Genomic DNA, 24,655 nt, shown 5'->3' with positions numbered 1-24,655 from the left:
ACTTTCACAGAAGGTGTACATTGGAGTCCTGCAGGCACAATTTATTTGGCCTACACTTAAAACTTGGGAAATGCCGTATTAGTGGGGAAAAAAAAATCTAGATGTCTGCTTTACAAATGGAACGTTTGGCCACAGTGGGCCTGTATTCATACAGGGTGGTGGTGGCGGGGGTGGGGATGGATGGGAAGCAGACTTGGTTTGAGAATGAGTTCTGTGATTTCCCATTCCTTACCATTCTGAACGTCTTACACCAACGTTCACTTTGCCTGCCTCACGCCGCAGGCACTGAGATTCCTGCAGTTTATGAAATGGATGCAACGGGTGTGTTTTTTTTTTTTTTTTTTTATGGGCAAATCTCTTTGTTATGGGGCGGGGGGCCAATGGCTGGTTTTGCTTGCAAACAGTCCTAAATCTGCCGTTTTTCAACGATCTGAGCCTAACCTGCTTTTCCCGAACGGCCCGAGGTATGAAACTAAGTATCCAAGGATGGCCCTTGCAGTCGCAGCTCTGTCACAAGCCAGCCATGTGACCTTGGGCAAGTCCGTTAAACTCTCTTGCCCAAAGGTGATGAAAGGTCTTGAAACGGACTGAAAACGTCTTCTGAATACTTCGCAGGGTTGTTGCAGAGCACACACGAGATTCTGAAAGTACTCCTAAGTCATTTATAAACCGCAAAACGCTCTCAGCACAAGCGGCTGTTACCCAGAGTGCGACACCACGGCTTTAGAAGTTATGTTACTGAAATCCGCTCTACTTCTGTGCTGCTCCCACCTCCCACGCTCGGGGTGGGCGAGCGGAAGAAGGTTCTCAGGGGAGAATTTCTGGAAAAACGACTTAGAAATGCAGGGAGAAAAGTCCCTTCGCAGAGGTGAAGTTGCTGGCGGCATTTTTAAGCCCCCGAGTGACATACCAACCTCCAGCGGCGATGGTAGACCTCGCCGCACAGCCAGAGCCAAAACCGGTCCCCTGACCACCTCCCTGCTCGAAGCGGGGACCCCAGGAATCAGGCCTGAATCCTCCCGGCCGGGACCCCAGACCCGGGATTCCGGACCTCGCCCTCGTCCCCAACCCCCACTACCGCCTCCCCCGTCCTCCCCCCTCCACGTGACAAGAGCCGGAACCGTCACTTCCGGCGGCGCAGGCAGCGCGCCTGCGCGGGGCGCCTTGCCTCAGTGAGCGGTTGGCAGGGGCGCCGCGCCGCCAACGGCCGCGAGTGGCGGGCGGCGCGGGTTCGGCCGGGGCGGCGGCGGTGCGGTCCAGCGGGTGTGAGGCCTGAGTGGTCCAGCCCACTCCTCGGAAGGGACCGGCCGCCCCGCCCCCTTGGCCCTCTCCCCCGCTGGCGCCCTCCTCTGGGGTTCGCGCTCCGGGCGCCTAGCGCGGCGACGAGGGCGCCCGAGGCACTGGCGGAGGCGGCCGCGTCGCTCCCGCACTCGGGCCCGCCCCCTCGCGCCCCGCCCCGTCCCCGCCCTCCTCACCGCCCTCTGCGGGAGCCCGGCAGCTGCAGCGGAGCCGCGGAGCGGGCGGCGGGGCCGGGGCAGTGCGCTCGGGGCGCGCGGAATGTGAGGCTCGGCGGGCCGCAACGTGCACGGACGCTCGGACAGGCGAGGGGCGGTGACCCCTCGCGGACGCCCGGCCGCGCGCGCCGGGCCGGGCACTCGCCCTCTCGCTCGCCCTTACGCGCGCCCCGCGCCCTCCAGCGCGCCGGCGGGACCATGAAGAAGTTCTCTCGAATGCCCAAGTCGGAGGGCGGCGGCGGCGGAGCGGCGGGTGGCGGGGCCGGCGGGGCCGGGGCCGGTAGCTCGTCCGTGGGGGTCCGGGTGTTCGCGGTCGGCCGCTACCAGGTCACCCTGGAGGAGTCGCTGGCCGAAGGTACGGGCGCCCGGGGAGGCTCGGGCAGGCAGGTGAGGGAGGGCTGGGGTGTGGCGGTGGTTTCTCCCGTTCTCTCCCGCTTCTTTCCGCGCCCTCGCGGCTCACTCTTCTTTCCTGCTGCCTCGGCCAGGCCGGCGGGGGCTCGCGCCTAAGTCGGCTTTTCTCGCCGCCGGCAGCTCTGACCCGTGCACAGTACTTTCAGTACGAGTTGTCATTTTCACTCCCTCTTGAGGCTGGGAGATAAATAGGAAACATCTTAGCGAGGTCTGCGGTGTCATGATTGAACCAGTGACTCATTAGAGGTTCAGATCGAGCAGGATTGGGGCTCCCCGCTCCGGCTCAGGCGGCTGTCCTGCACTAGCCTCTCCACCCGCGCCGCAGGGCTCAGGACCCCGCAGCCCCGGGTGTTCGCCTGGGTTTGCTCCTGCTCAGTCATCTGTTGAAAAACAAATTTATTTCTGTGTGTGCGCGTGCTGGAGGTGATGCTTTGCCCCAGATTTCAGTCAGTGGGTTGCCATTGGGGGAGCAGGTAAACTTGAAGCTCGCTTTGTTATTTAGAATCTTCTCTATGAGACCAGTTGCTGGTCACGTCCTTGCAGGACGTCTCTTTGATAGTACTTGAAAAGGCGGTATGAAAGGTTTACTTTCACTTGAGAAGTTTTGTTCATTATCTTTACCGGGTTATGTCAACAGTTGCAATGCTGCTTACAAAAAAGTTTACTGTTAAAAAAAAGAAAAAGATCCTACACTTTAGTTTTGTGTATCGTGCATAATCGGCTTGTAGGAGATAACTCTTGTTTTGTCGCGTTTTATTGGCTTTCGAGTTTTTAATCGCAGAATGATATTACGGAAAAAATACTTAAATACTTCTCAAGAAATCATTTGTTGGTGTGCTTAGCCCCTCACTTGTGTCCGACTCTTTGTGACCCCATGAACAGTTAGCCCACCAGGCTCCTCTGTCCATGGGATTGTCCAGGCAAGAATACTGGAGTGGGTTGCCATTTCCTTCTCCAAATTTGTTGGTAAATGGCCCTTTTAAGTTCCAAGATTAAGAGAGAAGAAATCAAAGACAGTAGTTTTGGTTCTCTGAGAGCTAGTTGTTGATGTGGTTTGGAGACAGTAGACTGAGATTCTGCTTGTGCTTTTTGAAATGCTGTAAACAATAGCAAATGAGTACAAGAGGAAAAATGGAAGGTTATTGTCTATTAAATACTCTAAAGAGAAGGAAGATTTGAATGGTTCAGGGATGGATGCATTGTTTGGCAAGCTATTGCCCCTAGTAATGAGCCTGGCTGAACCTTAGAGAGGTGGGAGGAGGATCCCTAGCTTGTCAAATAATGAGTGTATGGTAATGGGTGTTGACAGATTTACTACGCTGTGAAAGTTCCTATCGCATTATTTTACAGGAATTTCAAATGTTGGAGTTGTAGCTTGAGCTGTAGGTTTTCAGAAGACATGGCTGTTAACTCTCATGCTGTACTTCTGTCTTCTGAACTGTAGTAACTGATTCAGGTGTGACTTGAGGAATATTACACTCACTTCATTTCACTAAACCCCAGATGCGTCTTTTATTTAATAGAAGGAAATCATCAACATTTCATGAAACTAGACTTCGGATTTGTAGCTTTTGCCACTGCTGCATGCATGTCCTATGATTACTTCTGAGCAAGCTATTTTCAACAGAAAGTAATTTTGGAAAATGCAAATAAAAAAATTTCAAAAGGGGAGTGCTCAACCACACACAAAAAAATTTAAAAGAAAATTTTTTTCAATCACTAATGTCACTGTTAATGTTCCACTGCCTTTTGCCATAATTTGTCATTTCTCTTGGAAAAATCTGCAGTCAGTCAAGTGTTAGGAGGAAGCAAGCATTGAACAAACTCTTTTGAAAGATGGCACTACTCCCCTCGCCCTCCCCCCCCCCCTCCCCCAACATCCCAGCTCCTGGACCTAGGCTTTTGGCCTTCTGTGGAGGGAAGCCTGAGTTCTTGGTCTTGTTCTCTTGTGTATTTCTTCTCTTTCCAGCACACATACAACTGAAATTATCTATATTCGGTTTACTCTTTGATTCTGACGATATATTGTCATTTCATATGCTTCATATCCTCTTTTCTTTCCAAATATGCCACAGTGTAGATGTTTAAGCATAAATGTGGTTTACATTCAAGAATGATCATTCCTTTAATTTACAAATATATTTGCCCAGTTGTAAGATTATGGCAAGTGCTTATGAAAAGGCGTTCGAGTTTAGAGCACCTGAACTGGGGAGAGGTTTAACCATTGAGTGGGAAAAAGGTAGAAGCAAAGATAGCAAAAAACAAGCCTAGTAGGTTTTACGTTTTTGTTTTCTGTCAGTGTTGTTTAAATGGAGCCAGGACTCCGGATGCTGTGTCCTGAGTGTTTTGCCATGCTGCTGCTCAGAATGACTTCTGCAGTGTCTTTGAGTCCTCAGTCAACCTGGTGGGAGGGCTACCTGTCTCCCTCCCCGTGTACATGTTTGATTCTCATTATTCATAGAGCTTATGTTCTATAACGTTGTTGTCAACAGTGATTTAGCAAATATGGAATCAATGTGCCTAGGGGAAATACAGTGTCAGGGTACCACAAATCTCTGTTCACATTTTTGCTAGTCAGTCAATATAAACCTTGTTTTATGTGTGTTTCTGTTTCAAGACACCTTGTTTAGTATATATATTGTTCACTCATTAACATTGAATTCATGGTCAACAGTACTGTAGTTCGTGCCTAAACGAAGCTTAGCGAACACACAGATTTTCTCTGTAAGGGACATCATAGCCTCCTTGCTCTAAGGAATGCTAGGTGGACAACATTTTGGCACTAAATAACAGAATCATCAGTAAAAACCACAAAAACAAGAAAAACATGACTCGGTATAGACCTGGAAAAGGGCCCTTGCTTACAGTATGAGAGCTGGAAGAAGGCAGAGTAATACCTCTTTGATGGCAGCTGGCCTACTCAAAATTTTCGCCACTGCGCAGTCTGCAAATGACCATGAAAGTGCCATTGTTTGGATTTTGGGATATTGTATTGATTTCAGGGATACAAATTTGACAAGTAAGCACGTTTACAAATATGAACTCAAATAATGAAGATCAGCTGTATATGAAGATACACGTGCACATATATGTTTTATATAGTCTATTATAATTTTAAAAACCTAGATTCTTAGGGGTATATTTATGTTGTGTGTTGGTGTAGTTTCCTTTCTGAAATGTTATACACTTCATATCGTAATCTCTTTTTAGTTAAGAATATATGTGTTGGAAAATGCTGAGAACTTGCACCTTTTTAGTTCTTGCTAAAAGTTGAAACAACTGATAGGACAGGCATTTTCATGGTTTTCCTCAAAAAACAGTTTTGTTTAGTTTCAGGAATGCAAGTTCAGTTTTAGGTTAGGCTGTAGAAAAGAGCTAGAGCTATATGTAAATTTTAGCTTGAAACAGTATCAAATTGTCAAGCACATATAATTCGGTGTCACCTTCTAAGTTTTTACCAAAACATAGGACCACTTTTGGATAATATGCCTTCAGTCTAGTCAGAAGAATTTAATGTTGGTTGATAATGAAAAGGGTGGGTTCTCCAGTAGGGGACTTTTCGCCTTAAATGTCTTTGGTAAAAAGTGGACTTAAATGGGGAGCAGCATAGAGGGCAGGACATCATCCATAATTTGTTGACATAATCTAACCATGAGGTTATGGGGCTGGATAGGAATGATATCTTGAATATGATTGGGTGCATAGGACTTTCTGACATGGGCATGGGGAGGTGGTGTTGGCACTGTCAGAAATTGGAAAAAAAAATTTACTACAGATTTCTGTAAAAGTAGCTTGGTAACTCTTTCAGAGTTAACTGCTTGGAGTAAGGTGAATATACCCTAGGTGCCAACTAATTCTCATTGTTAATTTTACAGAAATTACATCATTTCTGTAAAATGAATGTAAAGTACTTCTGATTTTGCAATATAAATCAGTAAGAAAAATGATGTATTTAAACATGATGTTTCATGCAGGAATTATCTGTAGCTACCCAGTAACATGTAAGTTAAAGTTCCTAAGAGATAAGAGAGACAGCAGAAGGGGAGGATTTAATAAAGATATCAACAACTGTTCCTATTCCCTAACTATTTATGAAATGCCTTCTTTAAAAAAACGCCAGGCTCTGTACTAGGAGAACAAAACAGATATTTCTTTGACCTTATGGAACTTACAGGCTAGTGTAGATGATAAAATCAGTCAGATTAATGTAGTTAGCAGTTTAGATAATTGTGACAAGAAAGCATAGGGTTTTATGAGTGAATAACTGATTCAGTTTATATTGGTGGATTAGGAAGCCCCCTCACTCCCCCCCTTTTTTTGATATTTTAGCAGAAATCTGAAATTTGAGGAGGGTTAAGTAAAGGCAGAGGTGTGAAGGTGGGGGTGGTGTGCAGTATGTTATGAAGAGAGAAATTCCTCTGTAGGGAAGAGTTTCAGAAATTGAAGGAAGTCTGGAGCCATCGACCGAAGTGAATGAATCATGTGAAAGAAGGACCAGGATGATATTGGAGCAGAGACTAGGATCTAGGTCTTTGTATGACATGTTGGGCATTTAGATTTTATCTGAAAATGCGGTGGGAAGCCAGTGAAGGAGTTAAATTTGGGCGGTGACATGCTCTGATTTGTGTTTTCATAAGATCATGGTGTTTGCCCTGTGGTGTTTGAGAGGTATACAAATTAGATGATTAGTTACGAGGGTGGCAGTGGGGACGGAGCCTAATGTTACTAATGCTTGGATGGGAGGACCTGGTGTGGATACATGGAGATGGGTGTTGTAGGAAGTGTGAAGAATGACTTGCTCATGCATGTCTTGGATGGAGGTGCTCTGAGATTGAGATGGGAAGAGTAGAGAAGGAACAATTTGGGGGCTGGAGGTGGAGGTTGGAAGAATATCCAGTAATTCTGGACATGTGTAGTTGAGAAATCTGGGAGGAAATACTTGTCAAGTGGGAGGCTGAATGTATGGTCTGGTACTCAGCAAAGGTGTTGGGCTTAGAGACAGGTACTTGGGATTAGTGAGCATTTATTTGACTGTTATTTTAAGCTCTGGGATAGGATGGGTGTAGGAGAGCGTGCAGATGAGAAGGGCAAGGCTGTCATGAAGGACGCCTGTGGAACATTGGTTTCAGACATTAGAGTTTATTAGAATCATTTATTTGGAGAGCTTGGTAAACCACAGATTGCTGAGCCTGACATCCAGAGTTTGATTTTGTATGGCTGGGCAGAGCCCATAATTTTCATTTCTACCAACTTGCTCATCAGTGCAGATACTGCTGGTCCAGGAAGCATGCCTTGAGAACCATGCTTTAAGAGTAGGCAGAGACTGAGAAGACTAAAAAGGAGCTGCCAGAGAGGCAGAGGAATACAGGAGAATCTGATGCCTTGAAACTGAGGAGTGAAGGGAGGGAGGGAACAGTTGTGTCGCTGAGAAGTCATCTTACTTGGTTACATTTTTTGGCCAGGCATTTGTGATTATAATGGGCTTCCCTGGTGGCTCAGTGGTAAAGAATCCTCCTGCCAATGCAGGAGACAAGGGTTCAATCTCTGGGTTGGGAAGATCCCCTGGAGGAGTAAATGGCAACCCACTCCAACACGCTTGCCTGGGAAATCCCATGGACAGAGGAGCCTGGCAGGCTGCGGTCCTTGGTGTTGCAGAAGAGTCAGACACAACTTAGCGATTAAACAGCAAGTTCATGATTGTGCGTGCTCAGTCTTTCACCTCCCTGGTGAAACTTAGCTGTGTTGTTTTCTGGTAACGCTCTTTGCTCCAGCCACAGGGTGCTTCCCTCCTGGTTCCCGGGTTGAATCTCCTGTTTGCTTTTCACTCTGCGTCTCTAACCCTAGCTTCCTAACTGCTGGCTCTGATCACTCCCTTCTTCCTGTGGACATTTGTAGCTGTTTGCTTTTTCTTCTCTTATCACATTTAATCTTTTGTCTTGAGATATAATTATGTAAGCACTTGGAAACGGGTGATTAATTATTGTTCCTGTCTCAACACCCCTGGCAGATAGTGAAATTCTGGAGGCTAGAAGGACTCTGCATTAATTGTTTTTTGTGTCACAAAAATTGAGTCATCAGAGGCATTCAAATACTTTTCAAAGGAAATGATTTTTGACTTTTTTTTGGGAAACCAGAATTTTTCAGTAGAATTTAGGACCTAATTTGCAAATTAAGAAGTACCAGTGGAGGACTCTTTAGTTCTTGTCCCCTTAGAGGTCTTCTGCTTAGGCCTGGGAACCCTGAATTTTCTACTTTTGGTGAAGACAAATTTGCAAAGTGGCATTTCATTTAGCTTCCTTGAAACAGCAAAGAAAGAATAACATGGATGCCCCCTTAAGTCATCTTTCTCTGTTGACATTATATTTTTCTTTATTTAGCAAAAGTGGCCGAGTTAAAAAAAAGAAAAGCATTTTTACATGCCATTGTGAAATTGTTTTATATTCTGCAGTTGGTTTTGACAGTCCTTTTTTTTTTTTTTTTTTGGTGGAGAGTATTTTGAGGACAGGGTCTTATTTATTTATCTCTGTATCTTTAGTCCTGTGCAGTAATTTTCAGTTGTTGTTGAAATTAAACTGTAACACATAGCTAATACCTAGTATGAAAATCAATAGGTAATGTGTGATATTGACAAAATAATTTGTGTTGGTACATAACAGTGCATGCCAAATCTCTCAGTAAATATGGATTAGTTTCTGGTTCAGATTTAGTTGTAAGCTTTCGGTGAAATTTGATTCTGGCATTGTAGTAACTTGCTTTTAGATTAGCTGGTACATTTATCCTAAAGTAAGTGTCACATGTTTGTAAAAATTCCAAATCATTTTGATCAGATAATTATTATATGGCATTCAGCCACATATAATTTGTAGGTTCCTGTTAGCTATATAGAATTTTGACCTTGATAGCAGTATGTGCTTTCCCAATAATGTGAAAGTAATTTGCAGCAAAGGGTATTACATAGAATCCTGTTAACACATGCTTCTGTTTTGGGTTCTGTTATCATTGTAGGGACAGCTCCTAGGATGTAATTTTGATCGCTGATATATTTTCTTTAGATGTGGCAGTTTATTCAAGGACAAGATACTAACACTAAATTTCCAATACTTCAAAAATATGTAGTGGAAATTGTACATTTACCTCCAATGTGTGTGAGCTCAGTCGCTGTCATGTCTTTTGAGACCCCATGAACTGTAGCCTGCAAGGCTCCTCTGTCCATGGGATTCCTAGGCAAGAATAGTGGAGTGGGTTACCATTTTCTTCTCTGGGGAGCTTCCCAACCCAGGGACCAAACCCACGTCTCCTGCATTGGCAGGTGGATTTTTAACCATTGAGCCACCTGGGAAGCCCATTTATCTCCAGTAAAGGTGCTAAATTTGCACTGATATGTCAAATTTCTGTGATTTTAGCTGTAGTCAACTTTGTGGGGTTAGTACTGACATTTTCATGCTGAGCAAATTGGAAAGGTTGTCTTCGGTTATTTTAACAATAATGGGAATAAATTAATATTTGTTACTATCTTTCCATTATGGAGTTTGCAGGAGGGAAAGATAGAAAATTGGTGTTAGAAGTATTAAGGAACATACTAGAAGGTAGAATTGATGTCTGTCCTTACTTTGATTCCTGATCTTTGGTGTTCTTTACTGATCTTGTGTATTATCTGGGGTTCTCCTTTACCCCTTCTCTCCTTGTTTTCTTTTTTTTCCTTTTGTTGTCAAAACTCAAAGTAGAACATACACATTATTAGAACACATTTGGTAGCTATCAAATGATTAAAGCCTTGATCTGGAATTCTGAAATTAAGAGTATGAACGGCAGTTTCAAAGCTGCACGAGGTTTCATCTGCAAGGGCTTGAGGCTGCTCATTCCTTGATTTTTATCCTGCATCCATCTGGTGAACCATTTATGTACCCACAAGCCACTATTTTTAGGGGACTCGGTTGGGATGTTGAGTGGTTAATGACTGAGCTGTTTTAAATAGTTGGGTGCTTAGTTAATTTGGAGATTGTCTCAGTCTGTATGTATCATCTTTACAGTTGAGATCAGTCAGCACATTTCTGCTAGGTTTCAAGACTTAGGAAAGTGGTTGTCAGGCCTTTTCATAGAGGGACTTTGTTTATGGAATTTTAGGTTTGTCCTAGAATTCCAGTAACCTTGAGGGCATAGTTTGGGATGTAACCTTTGGAGAGGCACTTTGCAATGGATATTGTTTTAAAATGTGAAATATTTGTTGCTACTAGTTTTCCTGTTTTAAATTTAAATTTTGAAATGGTGCCTTCTTGGAGGCAACTATTAAAAAAAAAAAGGTGAAACTTGGGAGTTAGACCATCTGCTAATCCCAGTTAATGCCACTAACTCACATTGTGACATTTTGACCTCAGTTTCCTCAAGGAAAATAATGAAGTGGGTCAAGATAAAGCTGTAACATCTTTTTCTGTTTTGGCTTTCGCTGATTCTGCCTATGTAACTGAATCTTACTGCTCCTGCCGATAAGAGCAGAGTGTGGAAAAGGAGGGCTAATGAGCAGTTTTAGGATTGAGATCGTAATGAAAGGATTGTGTGTAGTTATCATACATTTGTATTCTTTGGCAAATTTCAGTATAGGGTAGCGCTTTATTTCTTATTACATGGTATAAAGCCATTTCTTAATCATTGGAAAAGAGTCTTTTATAAGAAGTTATCTTGTGTGTTAGCCTCAAGGTAGAGGACCAATGCTCAGGTAAAATAGCATGGCATTTCAGAGCCCAGTTCAATTTCAAGGGCCTTGGCACCTTAGTTGCTGCTTTTGTCATTTTAATGATTTGTTTTCTCCCAGTGATTGGTCTATATATGTTTTTTGAAGGGTATCTGGAAGTAAAGAAACTCGTTTTACAAATTTTTGCTTACAAAGAATATATGAGGAAGGGTTATAGTAATATTTTCTCTGAGCAAGTTTATGGATAGAAAGTTTAACTGTGTTATGTGTGAAGAACTAGTTACTTTTTGTTTCCATTGCTGTCTAGCTCTAGTTTGGGTCCCTAATACTTCTTAAAGAAATACATTCTCATGTGGACTATTCCTCCCCTTTTAGGCTCTTTACTCATCAAAGCAACTCTTATATTTCTACTAATTTGTTCTTCTGGAAGTGGACTTCTGATTTTGTCACCCTCTTATATGCTTAAGCAAGTGAAATGCAGACTCAGTACTGTGGGATTCAAGGTCCTCTGTAACGTGACTCCAAACCCCTTTCCAGCCTTCATCTCTCACTCCACCCCTGGGTGTATGTCGCTATTGCACATCTGCTTCTGTCTCCTACACTTCTTTTGTGCTTTATCATTCCTGATTTTCAGTTTATGTTGTTATATTTGCCTGAATGCAGATACCTGCCTCTCCAGGTCTGTTGAAATTGGATCTTGCAGCACTCATTTAATATACCGTTAATTAATTGCAATCTTTATTTTTCCATGAAACCCTGTGTGCAACCAAATGAGTGCAGTTATGTCTTCCTTTGATGCCTTGTGTAGCAACTGTTTCTCATGTTGCACTTATTTTACATGGTTTTGTTCTATTCCAAGAAAATTCCTGATAAAAAGTTTCCTCTACTGCAAGATTAAAAGCTCCTTTAAAATTTGGCTTATATTCATCATTTATCTCCTGCAGTGCTATACTTGTGATACATGTAAGAGATTGAGGTGTTGAACTAAAAACAGTCCGAAGGCCTGTAAAAATTTATTGTTAAACAGTTGGAAAGCAAACTAGACTTGATGTATCCTGTTGTTCAGTTGATATTTAGGAACAGATTGGCCCTATTTTTCAAGTTATGTCCCTTTATAGAAATTAAAATAAGTAGATACATTTATAATGATGTAGGTACAGTGTTGTCTAGATAGATAAAAAAACACAACCAGATTTATTTGTGAATTTCTAGCCTATTTTACTTCTGTTATGATTACACAAATAGTGCATCTTTGTTTTGTGGGTACTGCGTTGCTCTTATTAGGTATGACTCTCAGAAATACTCTAGCCTAACTTCCCCTGACCCATGTCATCTTTAAGAAAGCCACGACTGTGGGACAGAGAGAGTGAGCTGAAGAGGCCTAGTGTATGTGCTCTGAGTAACGAATCTAAGGAAGTATCAGTGTTGGAAATGATCAAGTGGCTAAGGCTTTCTCTTCAGTGACTGATAGTACCAAGGTTTAATGTGACAGCTGGAATCTAAGAGAAGGAGAGATTAGCAAGAGAGGTGTCTCCTTAATGCTTTGCTTGAAGGAACATATGATCATTTCTTTGGAGGACCTCTCTAATTAGTCTGTGATATTGGAGGTGCTCATTTTCTAGTGGAGAGACATTGACTTTTTTTTGATTGGGAAATTTGTAAGCCTTAGCATAAGAGATCAGAGGGTAGCAAACTAAGTCTTTATGCAGTTTTCTTAGTAACTCATCATTACCACCCTTAGCATTCTTGTATTTCTTCTTTGGTTTTCTGGAAGAGAGGTTTCTAACACACTCCTTCCCTTGCCTAATTGCTATATTTACTTGTTTTCCTTAGATTTAAAAAAATTTCTTTTTTGGTGTGCGTGTGCGTGACTTGGCCATCGTTCGATCTGATGGAGATTTTTACATACTTAACTATTGTCTTTTGAATGAGGTGGTCAGTGGTTAGTCTAAATTTTGATATTCATTCTGGAATCATTAAGATATTAGTACTTATAATACAGTAAACTATTTTACTTAATGAATGTTTTCAGGACTATTTTTCTAGGGAGTAGGATTATGCATCACTGACCATGACCCACTTTTTCATTCTCTTTCCTGCATAACAGAATCTCTCCTTCTGAATATTAATGGTCTGTCTGTTCTTTGTGTAACAGCAACAAAAAAGATGCCACTGACTCATGATCAGTAGGACATGGATTTTGAGTTATTTTTCCAGAAGTAGGATGAGTATGTGTTCAGCTGTGCTCAGGTTTTTAATGGTCTGTTTTGTGATCTGTGACAGAAGTTTTTAAGACCATTAACTAGTGCTGGTGCTGTAGTGCAGAAATGTAGACCTAAAGAGGATTTTGTTTTCCAACTAGCCTAGTTCAAATCATGGTGAATAGTTAACCAGATTGTTAAACCTTTGTTTATTTTTTATCTTTTAATAAAATATTATTTATAAAATTCTAAGGATCTCAATCCAAATTGATAGTTTATATGTATGTATTTAAAATCCAGTGAACTAGCTGTTACAGCTTTGTTCTTCAGCTCACTGAAGTGGGACTTGAGAAATGTTGCAAATCCATGGATTGAAAGAAAGCATGTGTTTGTGTATGGCATTTTGCCCGTAGTATCATGTTAGAAGTGAGTTTGCAAGGTGCTGTATGAATTCATCTTATTCAGAGTTGGATGTAACTATTTTGATGGCCCATAAATTTCTAGCATGAGGAACTCCTGTTTATAGAGTTAAGGTTCAAATTTGTCCTCACTTTAAAATAGTAGCTGTCTTAATGAAAGCTACATGTATTTTAAAAGGTTATGGTGGGCCATTATGGATATTCTGAGGTCAATTCTGTTGAGTTTTGCTTTTTTGGAAGACTAAATATAGGGATGGAGTGGTGGGTGGCGTACAAGAATCTGCATGAAGGCAAAGGCCTTCCCAGCTTCCTTCAGAGAATATCCCCAGTGGTCTATTAAATGGAGTTGGTGGTGCTGGACTAACAGTCTATCTTTTAAAATGCTAGAGCCTCATTAAATCTCCTGTAATTGCAGCAATTACCCAATTTTAGTTCCCTTATTTAACTGTGAGAAAATAGAGTAAGGGATGAGCCCGAAGTCACACTGTTAGTGTTGGTTGTGGAGGGCAGACTTCAGGTCTCAGGACTTCAACTTCTTCTTCCCACTACATGTGGGCTCTTTAATTGGCTCTTGTACACATTCAAATTTTGGCCTTTGGTTGGAGTGGGACTTTGAGCAGACTTAAGGGATCAGAGGACTTTTAATATTCTGGAGGCAGCTGGAGTATTAATGGGTACCTGAGGAGTCTGAGGTGGAAGGAGGTATTCCCAAACATTTTTGAGTTAAAGTTTTTTCACTTTGCTAAGGCCATGAAACCACGTGTTGCAGTTGTTTAAGGTGTCAGAGTCAACATTAAAAGGTTTAAAATTACACCTTCCCCCAAATTAGTCTTATCTCAGTTTAGAAAGATTCAGCCCTGAGTGAAATCATGTGTTTGTGAACTGTAAAGTAAGATAAAATCACATCACTTTAGCGTCTTCATGTGAATCTAGCTTAGCAATATCTGGGACCTCCTGGTAGGGAGGAAAGAAAGTGAAAAGAAGAGAAACAGATGAATTCTTACCCCCTACCTCCTTCTGTTCCTAGTTCAAGGTTATGGGAACTTTAAAGCTTAAGAGTCTAATGTACTGTAATATCAAATCCCCTTTTGCATTTCATTTAACCAATTTGTGCTACGTTTATTCAAAATAAAAAGAAAAGACACAGGATCTTTCAAATTTTTATCTTCAGATCGTAGCATGTATACATTTGTCTTAAACCTGAAAATACTACACTTCTGAGTCTTTGCAGGAAATAAGGTCATGTGACATCATACGAATTTTCTTAAAAATGGCATGACATTACTTCTGTGATATGTGGCATATTTTTATACACATGCAAGTGGAAAGTTAGAATGGAATGGTCCTTGATCTATGATTTAAAAATATTAAAAGAAAATTTGTTAATATTTTTATTAAACTATGGGATTATCACCATCATTATCAAGAAACATTTATTTAGTGTTTGTATTTTTTTCAAGTAGAGAGGTTTTTTTAAAAAAATTGAGATAGAGTTGACATACAACATTATATTAGTTTCAGATATACAACATGAGTCCACATTTGTATACATTGTGATAAGTCTGTCCATCACCCCACAGTTATAAACTTTTTTCCCTCTGATGAGACCTTTTAAGATCTATTCTCTTGGCAACTTTCAGATATACATACAGGATTATTAACTATTGTCACATGTTGTACATTACATTTCAATCACTTAAGATCCTTTTTAAAGGCAAAATACAACCTTGCCCATCCCCCATCTACCTCTAATATGGATCTCTCTTTTACTTCCAACTTTAGACTCTCCCCCCCCCACCCCCCCGTTTCTACTTGTGCCTTATTACTTATTCTATCTATTCAACATATCAGCTTGTTTCTCTCATTTTAAAAGACAAAACAAAAATAAAGCTTTTTCATGGTCCTTTGTGTGTCTTCCTTCCGTCACTGACTTCTGAAAGAATAGGCTTCAGTAATGGTTCTCCAAGTGGTGTTTGTGGGCTCCAGGGGGATGGGTCCTCAAAACCTTTTGGTGGGGTCTATCAGGTCAAAATTATTTTCATAATACTTTTAAGACATAATTGCCTTTTACACTTTATTGGCATTTTCACTGGCAGTTTGAAAGCAGTGATAGTTAAAACTGCTTTACCATGAATCTGCACAGGTGGCACCAAAATGTATTAGTAGTCCTGGTGTTCTTCATGGTCACATGTGCTCAGGTTTGTTTTCTTTTTTTAAAGCCATTTTCTCGTAATGTTTTTGATGAAGATGTAAAAAGTCTTTTCTCAATCTCAAAAGTACGTGTCTTTTTTTTTTCTTCTGATTGTGGTAAAATATACTTGAAATTTACCGTTTTAACTATTTTTAAGTTTATAGTTCAGTGGCATTCACATTGTTAGGCCATCATCACCACTATTCATTTCCAGAACTTCTTCATCTTCCCAAATTGAAACTCTGTATCCATTAAGCACTAACTCCACATTCTTCCTTTTCCCCAATCCCAGTGACCACTATTCTACTTACTGACTGAATTTGACCATTCTAACTTCCTCATATAACTGGAATCATACAATAATGGCCCTTTTTCATTGGCTTGTTTCACTTACCATAACGTTTTCGAGGTTCCGCCACGTTGTAGCATGTATTAGAATTTAAGTCTGACCCATGAATCCATGAATGGAATGTCACATTTTGTTTAGTCATCATTGGTGGACACAGTTTGGTCATTTCCACCTTCTGACTATTGTGAGTAATGCTGCTATGAATATAAGTGTATAAATATCTGCTCAAGCCCATGCTTTCATTTCTTTTTGGTATGGACCCAGAAACAGAATTGCTGCATTATGTATGAAAGATTCTATGTTTAATTTTTTGAGGAATTGTCATCCTGTTTTCCATAGTGGCCAGCTATATCATTTTAAGTTCTCATGTCCTCACCAACACTTGCTATTTTCTGTTTTTTTCTTATTAAAATTTTATAATGACCATCCAAGATGGGTGTGCGTGGTGTATCACTGTGGTTTTGATTTGCATTTTCCCAAAGATAAGTGGTGTTGAACATCTTTTCATGTGCTTATTATTGGCTGTTCATAAGTTCACATCTTTTTAATATGTGAAGAAATGGGAAGTATACATAAAGCACTTGCTTCATGGTGAAGTATATGGTGGTATAATTGAGGAAAAGCACTTAGGTGATTCAGTTGTGTGCTGAACCTGCTGCTTTTTTCATGGAACACTATTTTTATTTGAAAGTGACTGACAAACTATGGTTATTCATTTAGATCTGGATATTTGGCTCACGTTTTCTCAAAAAATAAAGTGAGACTGTCACTTCAAGGAAAACAAGTGTTATTAATGACAGAGTTTGATTTTTCAAAAGAAAATTAGAATTTTGGAGAACTTGTATCTGCTGCTGTGAACTTGATAGCTTCCTACCACTTAAAGGCTTTTCTGAGGAGATAGGTGATAATGTTTACAAATACAATTTTTAAAAAGGGTAACATGATTTCTTAAACTCTGTGAACTGTTATTTTCCTAATATATGATGTTACTAATATAAGATTGACCACTGGATTTTAATGTAAGCGTGCAAAAAATTCAGTGATGTGGTTTGAGACACCATGTTGCATGACCTTTAAGAAATGAGTAATTGTTATGTTTTGCTACAGTAGCAGAGAAGAATATTCATAGGTATCTGAAAGGACTATTAAAATAGTCTTTTATCGTTACTTCATTTCAGTCTTATGAGCAGGAGTTGTGGTGAGGTGTCCGAGGGACTGGTGACAACAGGGAAGTGTGGAAGGAATATTCCTTTGTACTCAGATGCTGGTTCACATTAGAGTGTGTGTGTGCACGTTCAGCTGTGTCTGACTTTGTGACCTCGTGGACTGTAGCCCACCAGGCTCCTCTGTCCACAGAATGTTCCAGGCAAGAATATGGGAGTGGGTTGCCATTTCCTTCTTCAGGGGATCTTCCCAACCTAGGGACTGAACCAGTGAACCAGCATCTCTTGCATTTCCCGCATTGGCAGGTGGATTCTTTACCAGCTGAGCCACCAGGGAAGCCTGGTTCACATTAAGTGTATTAATTTTTTAAAAGTAATTTTGGGGAGCCTTGTTCTCTAATACACTGCTTCTCAAACTCTTAATAAGTATATGAATCACTTGGGGATTTGTTAAAAAGTAGTTTCTGACTCAGAGCATCTGGGGTAGGGGCTGGGGTTCTACATTACCAGCACACTCTTAAGTGATGCCAGTGCTGCTGTTTCCACAGGTCTCGTTCTCCTTTAGCCAGTCTCCTAGGAGAGGGAGAGAGAAAAAGACACCCTCTGAAGTGATCAAAGCAGTTCATGATGAATATCTGTTTTATTAATGGCCTTCAGATTGATCATTAGGAGACAGCAGGACTAATGCAGGGGTTCTTAAATTTTACCTGGGGTGCTATTGAACAGATTTCTGGACCTAAATCCCAGAGATTTAATCTTAGGTTTAGAGATCTTTTGGGAAAACATCAAGTTTAATAAGCACTCCATATAATTCTGTTGTGTTGGGATTTTGATTGACATTACTCAAAACTGCCTGTTAACTTGGGGTTGAGCATATTGATAGTATTGAGCATTCCTTTCCAAGAGCATAGCATCTCTATTTTATTGAAGTCATGTGTGAGGATTACTAGAAACCTTGTTAGATTTTGTTTGAAAGAAACAAAGGAAAGGGGGAAATAGTACTTGTTGGGTGCCTGTGGGAAACTTGCCTAGACTGTTTGAAGGGCTGATCTTTATTACATAGGTCCTTTAAGATCAAGGGGGGACAGTGCATTAAGTAATTTATGGTTTATGGGGAAATTTTTTAGAACTGTTGTTTAGTATATATAGAACCTCACCATGGAAGGAAATAACTGGTTTTACTTGTTTCCTTAGCTTTCTTCCTATTGCATTTCTATAAATTATTTCACTTTGAAAAGAATTTGTTCTTAGAAAAGCTGTGATCATATACTTTCAAAGGTGTGACTTTCTAATAGTAATCTCTGAACAGATTACTTCAGGTGGGAATATTTTTAGGAAAGTTCCAGTGGGTATCTGAAATCTCTTACCCGAGAGTTTCAATTTAGTCATTGTTAACCAGAAGTAGACATTATTATGCTCTTTCAGATAAAGTATATTCTAATATAAACCTACATGACTTAAAGATCCACAGGCTGAATGAAAGTCTTGGTATCAGTGCTTTTAAGACAAAACTTGTTTTAATTTTTTAATAGTACTTATTCTGAATGAAATTTTAAATATCTTTTTATAGACCATTGTAACAGATAAAAATACCAGTGATAAACATTATAAAGTTATTGCATATTGACATATTTTGTTAGAGACTTCTAATTATCTAGAGAACTTTCTTCTACATTGTCAAATTTAATGTATTCACCAGTTCTTAAGTAGACATGACAACAGAACTATGTCCATTTTTAAAGAGAAGGTATGTGAGGCTAACAAAGGTCAGGTATGCTTAGAAGCCAGTTCATACACAGTGTAAGGAAGGGGAGATACACACACACACACACACACACACATAGAGTGTGTGTGCCAGAATTTGGAAGAGTTATAGTTGTATATTTCAGTAGAAGTAGTAAAAAGAAAAAAAAAAAAAACTTTTGGATAGCATATTTCTTTGCGAAGTTATAGATACTTTCCTCAGGAAAATTTGCATATATACAAATTGTGCAGATTTCAGAGAGTGTATATGTATTATGCAAATTACCCCATGGTATATTCCTTGATTTTTATAATTTAAAAATGTATTCAAGCTTTTGTGTTTTAGTAGCTTAGATAGTAGTGGCTATACATGTATTAGTAGTGGTACTAATACATGAAAATATAAGTCAAAGTATATAGAGACTTCATTTTTCTAACCTATATACACTTAGGTGATTTTGGGGAGGAGATTCCGCTGCTGATGCCAATATTTGTGTGTGTGTGTGTGTGTTTGTGTCTGCATTTAAAGAGTTTTGTGTACAGTTTCTATCGGTAAGATTGGCTTTTCTCTTAAAAGTGCATAAAATGTTTGTAAGGCTGTGTTCAGCTGTATCGCTGAGTATCAGAAGAGTTTGACCAAATTCTTCCTTAATGTTCTGTGGTCATTAACAGTATGCACAGATGGGTTGTAGGTGTGCCCAGATGGTTCCCCTCAGTCCTCAAAGTGGCCCTGTTGTGGTTGGAGGTCCCTGCTGGTCAGCAGCTCAGGCTGAAAGCAAACTCTGTCATTCACATCATTCCCCCAGGGCGCTGGCCAGGTGGTTGGGAAGCACTGAGTTGGATAATAACACTGGATGGTTTTCTATTAGTAGGATAAATACGGATTCAGTCAATGGAATATTAAGCCCAGGGAGTGTTAGAGGCCCGTGAGAAAAATATGCTCCACTCGACCTGACAGGCCTAATTAATCAGGAAATAAATTTGAGCTGTCTTTATAAAGGAGGAATTAACACTGCTAGTCTTTCAGTTTGAGTCTTATTTTTGTTTAGTAACATCAAGATAAACCAACTTGAAACTTGTAGAGTGTGCTTTTCTTAGGCTTACACAGAATGTTTAAATATGTATCTGTTTTCTGAGCCAAGGTTTTGCTATCAGGCCTTGAAGTAATAGATACTGGCCCTCTGCTGATATACTGGCCCTCTGCTGATACTTTGGCTCCATGGGGTGATTTTTCTCAGCAGTTCCCTCCCCCTCTTCTGAAGTAATTACAGAAGGCGCTGTGTTTACTTGGCACACTTTGAACTCGTTAGACAAAGTGCATGCATAAGCATCAACATGTTAGGGCCAGTGTAGTGATAAGGGATAATGCCAGGAGAAGTTAACATATCCTGTTCAGTACACTCTATCTTCTGTGACTTTAAAGAAGATGTTTCTGTTACTTGTTTTGAATGATTTGGAATTACAGTGCTTCCCAGCTGTCTCATGCACAGTCATAACCATTTTTTGTGCTTTTTATTTGCTAACTAGAGCTGTTATGTATGATTTTAATTCTGCTTTAATTAACCAGATAGTGGAATGTAGTTATGGATAGAAGTTGTGTAGTGTTGTTAGCTTAATTTCTATGTGTTGAAAAAAATGGGTTTTGCCTTCTCTGATCATTTCATGTTAATGTCGTAAATTGGAATGGCTTGAACTGCAGCTGTCTTCAAAACTTGGAAATAAAGCTATTTTCATTTAATAGAAATATAATTTACATTGTAAATACCTAAAATAAAAAATGGGGAAGAACTCACTTGCTAATGGAATTTAGATTGAATTGCCTTGCTTATCTACAATAAATATACTGAAATTATAAACAAGTTTTTGGAGGATGAGTATGTTTTAAAGACTTTGTAAACCTTTCAAGATAAAGAATCAGCCAGCAATGCAGGAGACCTGCGTTCGATCCCTCGGTTGGGAAGATATCCTGGAGAAGGGAATGGCTACCCACTCCAGTGTTCTTGCCTGGAGAATTCCGTGGACAGAGTAGCCTGGCAGGCTATAGTCCATGAGGTCTCAAAGAGTCGGACATAATTGAGCAACTAACAGACACAGTATTTCAAAAGTTTTTTTAAAGAAGAGTTTTCTTTTAGTATTTTTTTTCCTAACGGCAGTTGTCCAAAATATTTTAAGATAGAGTTAAAACATCCCATAGAGCTCATTTTCATTTGCCTAGAGTTCATGTTTTACCTGTCCTTTACTCCCCCTCAGTATCTGTGTGATGGATTTATTCACAAACCCAGATTCCCCAAATCTCTATCTCTGGTAGTATACTCCTCCTTGCCTCTGTTGTAGACATGATCTAAAAAACCTGAACTTCTCACCAAATCAACAACTTCCCTGACTCCATTGGAAGGGAAGCCCACTCATGGTCACACGGGTGGGAAACAGGAGATGAGTTTGTCATCTCCTTTCTATAAATGTCTTTTTTTTTGCCTGGACTGTTAAAGTAGCTCTGTGGGGGTGTGAGAGTGTATGTATGAATGTCCCAGTAACCTTGTGTTAATCCTCTTCCTGTATCTGTTGGAGACTTTTTTCCTTCATACTGAAGTTCCTTTCTAATTTGGCTCCATACTGAAATTCCTTTCTAATTGGTCTCTTTTTCTGCCCTTGACTTCTCTTCACTCATCAAACAATTCTGGTTAATTATTATCTTTTATACAAATTCTTTTTTCCCCCCTCTTTTTTGGATTGATTAAGGTTCTCTCTATCTTATTATCCCACCTCCCATTAATTGGAAGCTATATATATATGTTTTTCCCTCTATTTTTTTAGTAGTTGTTTAATAGAAGACTACTCCCCAGGTGGCACAGTGGTAAATAATCTGCCTGCCAATGAAGGAGACGAAAGAGATGCCGATCGAATCTTGGGTCAGGAAGATCCCCTGGAGTAGGAAATGGCAACCCACTCCAGTATTCTTGCTTGGAACGTTCCATGGACAGAGGAGCCTGGCAGATTGCAGCCCATGGGGCTACAAAGAGTCAGACATGACAGAGGAACTGGGCACCACAATAGAAGATTATAGTTAATATTTCTTTAATGCACGAATATTATGAGAATTGTAGAATGCTCTAACTCCTACATAGCATCACCATTTTCTCTTCCTGATTTGTGATGTCATTGTCCAGGATTTTGCAACTATTGTCTCTTTTCATTGTAAATTGTAATTATACTTAGTGTTTTATATTGTTGTTCAGTTGGTAAGTTGTGTCTGACTTTTTGTGACACCGTGGACTGCATGCAGCACACCAGCCTCCTTTGTCCTCAACTATCTCTTGGAGTTTGGTCAAATTCATGTTCATCGAGTCGCTGATGCCATCCAACCATCTCATTCTCTGCTGCCCCCTTCTCCTTTTGCCTTCAGTTTTTCCCAGCATCAGGGTCTTTTCCAGTGAGTCAGCTCTTTTTATCAGGTGGCCTCGGTATTGGAGCTTCAGTATCAGTTCTTCCAGTGAATGTTCAAGGTTGATTTCCTTTAGGATTGACTGGTTTGATCTCTTTGCAGTCCAAGGGACTCTCAAGAGTCTTCTCTAGCACTACAGTTCGAAAGCATCAATTCTTTTGCACTCAGCCTTCTTTATGGTCCAACTCTCACATCCATACATGACTACTGGAAAGACTATATCTTTGAATATACAGACCTTTATCGGCAAAGTAATGTTTCTGCTTTTTAATACACTCTTCAGGTTGGTCATAGCTTTCCTTCCAAGGAAAAAATGTCTTTGAATTTCATTGCTGCAGGCACTGTTCACAGTGATCTTGGAGCCCAAGAAAATAAAATCTGTCACTGTTTCTGCTTTTCTCCCTTCTGTTTGCTGTGAAGTGTTGGGACCGATGCCATGATCTTTGTTTTTTTAATGTTTTAAGCCAGCTTTTTCACTCCTCTCTTTCATCCTCATCAAGAGGCTCTTTAATTCCTCTTCACTTTGTGCCATTAGAGTAATATCATCTGCATATCTGAGATTGTTGATGTTTCTCTCGGCAGTCTTGATTCCAGCTTGTGATTCATCCTGCCCTGCATTGCACATGGTATACACTGCATAGAAGTGAAAAAAGCAGGATGACAATACACAGCCTTGTTATACTGCTTTCCCAATTTTGAACCAGTTAGTTGTTCCACATCCAGTTCTAACTGTTGCTTCTTGACCCACATACAGGTTTCTTAGGAGACAGGTAAGGTGGTCTGGTATTCCCATCTCTTGAAGAATTTTCCACAGCTTGTTGTGATCCACATAATCAAAGGCTACACTAAAGTGTAGTCAATGAAGCAGAAGTAGATGTTTCTCTGGAATTCCCTTGCTTTCTCCATGATGCAGTGAATATTGATTATTTAATCTCTGGTTCCTCTGCCTCTTTGAAACCCATCTTGTATATCTGGAACTTTGTTCAGGTACTGCTGAGGATGTTGAGCATAACCTTGCTAGCTTGTGATATGAGCTCAATTGTCTGGTGGTTTGAACATTCTTTCTCATTGCCCTTCTTTGGGATTGGAATGAAAATGACCTTTTCCAGTCCTGTGGCCACTGCTGAGTTTTCCAGATTTGCTGACATATTGAGTGCAGCACTTTAGCAGCATCATCTTTTAGGATTTGAAATAGTTCGGCTGAAATTCTGTCACCTCCACTGACTGTGTTCACAGTAGTCCCTCCTAAGGCCCACTTGACTTCAAACTCCAGGATGTCCTGCTCTAGGTCAGTGACTCTGCTGTGGTTATCCAGGTCATTAAGACCTTTTTTTGTATAGTTCTTGCCACCTCTTCTTAATCTCTTCTGCTTCTGTTAGGTCCTTACCATTTCTGTCCTTTATTGTGCCCACCCTTGCATGAATGATCCCATGATCTCTCCAGTTTTCTTGATGAGATTTCTAGTCTTTCCCATTCTGTTGTTTTCCCGTTTCTCTGCATTGTTCATTTCTTACCTCTCCTTGCTGTTTTCTTGAATTCTGCACTCAGTGGGTCTTTCTTTCCCTTTCTCCCTTGTGTTTAACTTCTCTTTTTTCCTCAGATATTTGTAAAGCCTTCTCAGACAGTTACTTTGCCTTCTTGGGTTTCTTTTTCTTTGGGGTGATTTTGGTCACTGCCTCCTGTAGTGCGTCAGGAACCTCTGTCCATAGTTCTTCAGGCACTCTGTCTGCCAGATCTGATCCCTTGAATCTAGTCGTCACCTCCTCTGTATAATCATCAGGGATTTGATTTATGTCATACCTCAGTCGCTTAGTGGTTTTCCTTACTTCTTCAGTTTTAAGCCTGAGTTTTGCAATAAGGAGTTCATGATTTGAGCCACAGTCAGCTCCCAAGTTTTGTTTTTGCTGACTGTATAGAGCTTCTCTCCCTTTGGCTGCAAAGAACATACTCAGTCTGATTTCAGTATTGATCATATGGTCATGTCCATGTGTAGAGTCCTCTCTTGTGTTGTTGGAAAAGAGTGTTTGTTGTGACCATTGTGTTTTCTTGCCAAAACTCTGTTAACCTTTGCCCTGCTTCATTTTGTACTCCAAAGCCAAACTTGCCTGTTAGTCAGTGTTTAACAGTTACCTTCTTTTTTTCCCGCCTCTTTTCTTTCTTGTATGTCAGGCTTTCCATCCAGACTCAGCTGCTTTTACTCTGAAACATCCTTCCTTTTAAGTTCTTTTAATCAAGGTCATTTTGTTAGCTTGAAAAATTTTTTATTTTGTCTTCATTCAAAAAAGACTCTTACTTGATACAGAATTATAGGCAGATAGTTTGTTTCTTTCAGCATTTAGGTATCATTTCTCTGCCTTCTTCCTTTTATTTTTGAGAGGTTGGTAGTCACTCTGATCATTTTTGTGGGTAATCTGCATTTTCTTACTGGTGGCTTTGATATTTTGTTTGTTGCTGTGTTCTTTTACTGTGATAGTGTAAGTTTGGTTTTCTGTTATTGTAGAGTCCTTGAGTTTTCTGAATCTGCTGATCGGTG

The 24,655-nt window shown here is 40.4% G+C and overlaps 1 protein-coding gene across 2 annotated transcripts in view; it reads left to right on the top strand.

Annotated features, from left to right (window-relative positions):
* The first annotated feature begins 1,162 nt into the window (after positions 1-1,162).
* The window catches only part of BMP2K (BMP2 inducible kinase), a 114,229-nt gene continuing 90,736 nt past the window's right edge, over positions 1,163-24,655 (top strand). For both annotated transcript variants that reach the window (XM_043906387.1, XM_043906386.1), the window contains exon 1: positions 1,163-1,869. In XM_043906387.1, coding sequence (XP_043762322.1) covers positions 1,713-1,869 — 157 coding nt within the window. In that variant the 5' untranslated portion in view covers positions 1,163-1,712. The remainder of the gene's footprint in view (positions 1,870-24,655) is intronic.

This window comes from Cervus elaphus, chromosome 6 (genome assembly GCF_910594005.1).
Source record: "Cervus elaphus chromosome 6, mCerEla1.1, whole genome shotgun sequence".
In the NCBI taxonomy this organism is placed as follows: domain Eukaryota; kingdom Metazoa; phylum Chordata; class Mammalia; order Artiodactyla; family Cervidae; genus Cervus; species Cervus elaphus.
This window is presented reverse-complemented; position numbering and strand designations above follow the sequence as displayed.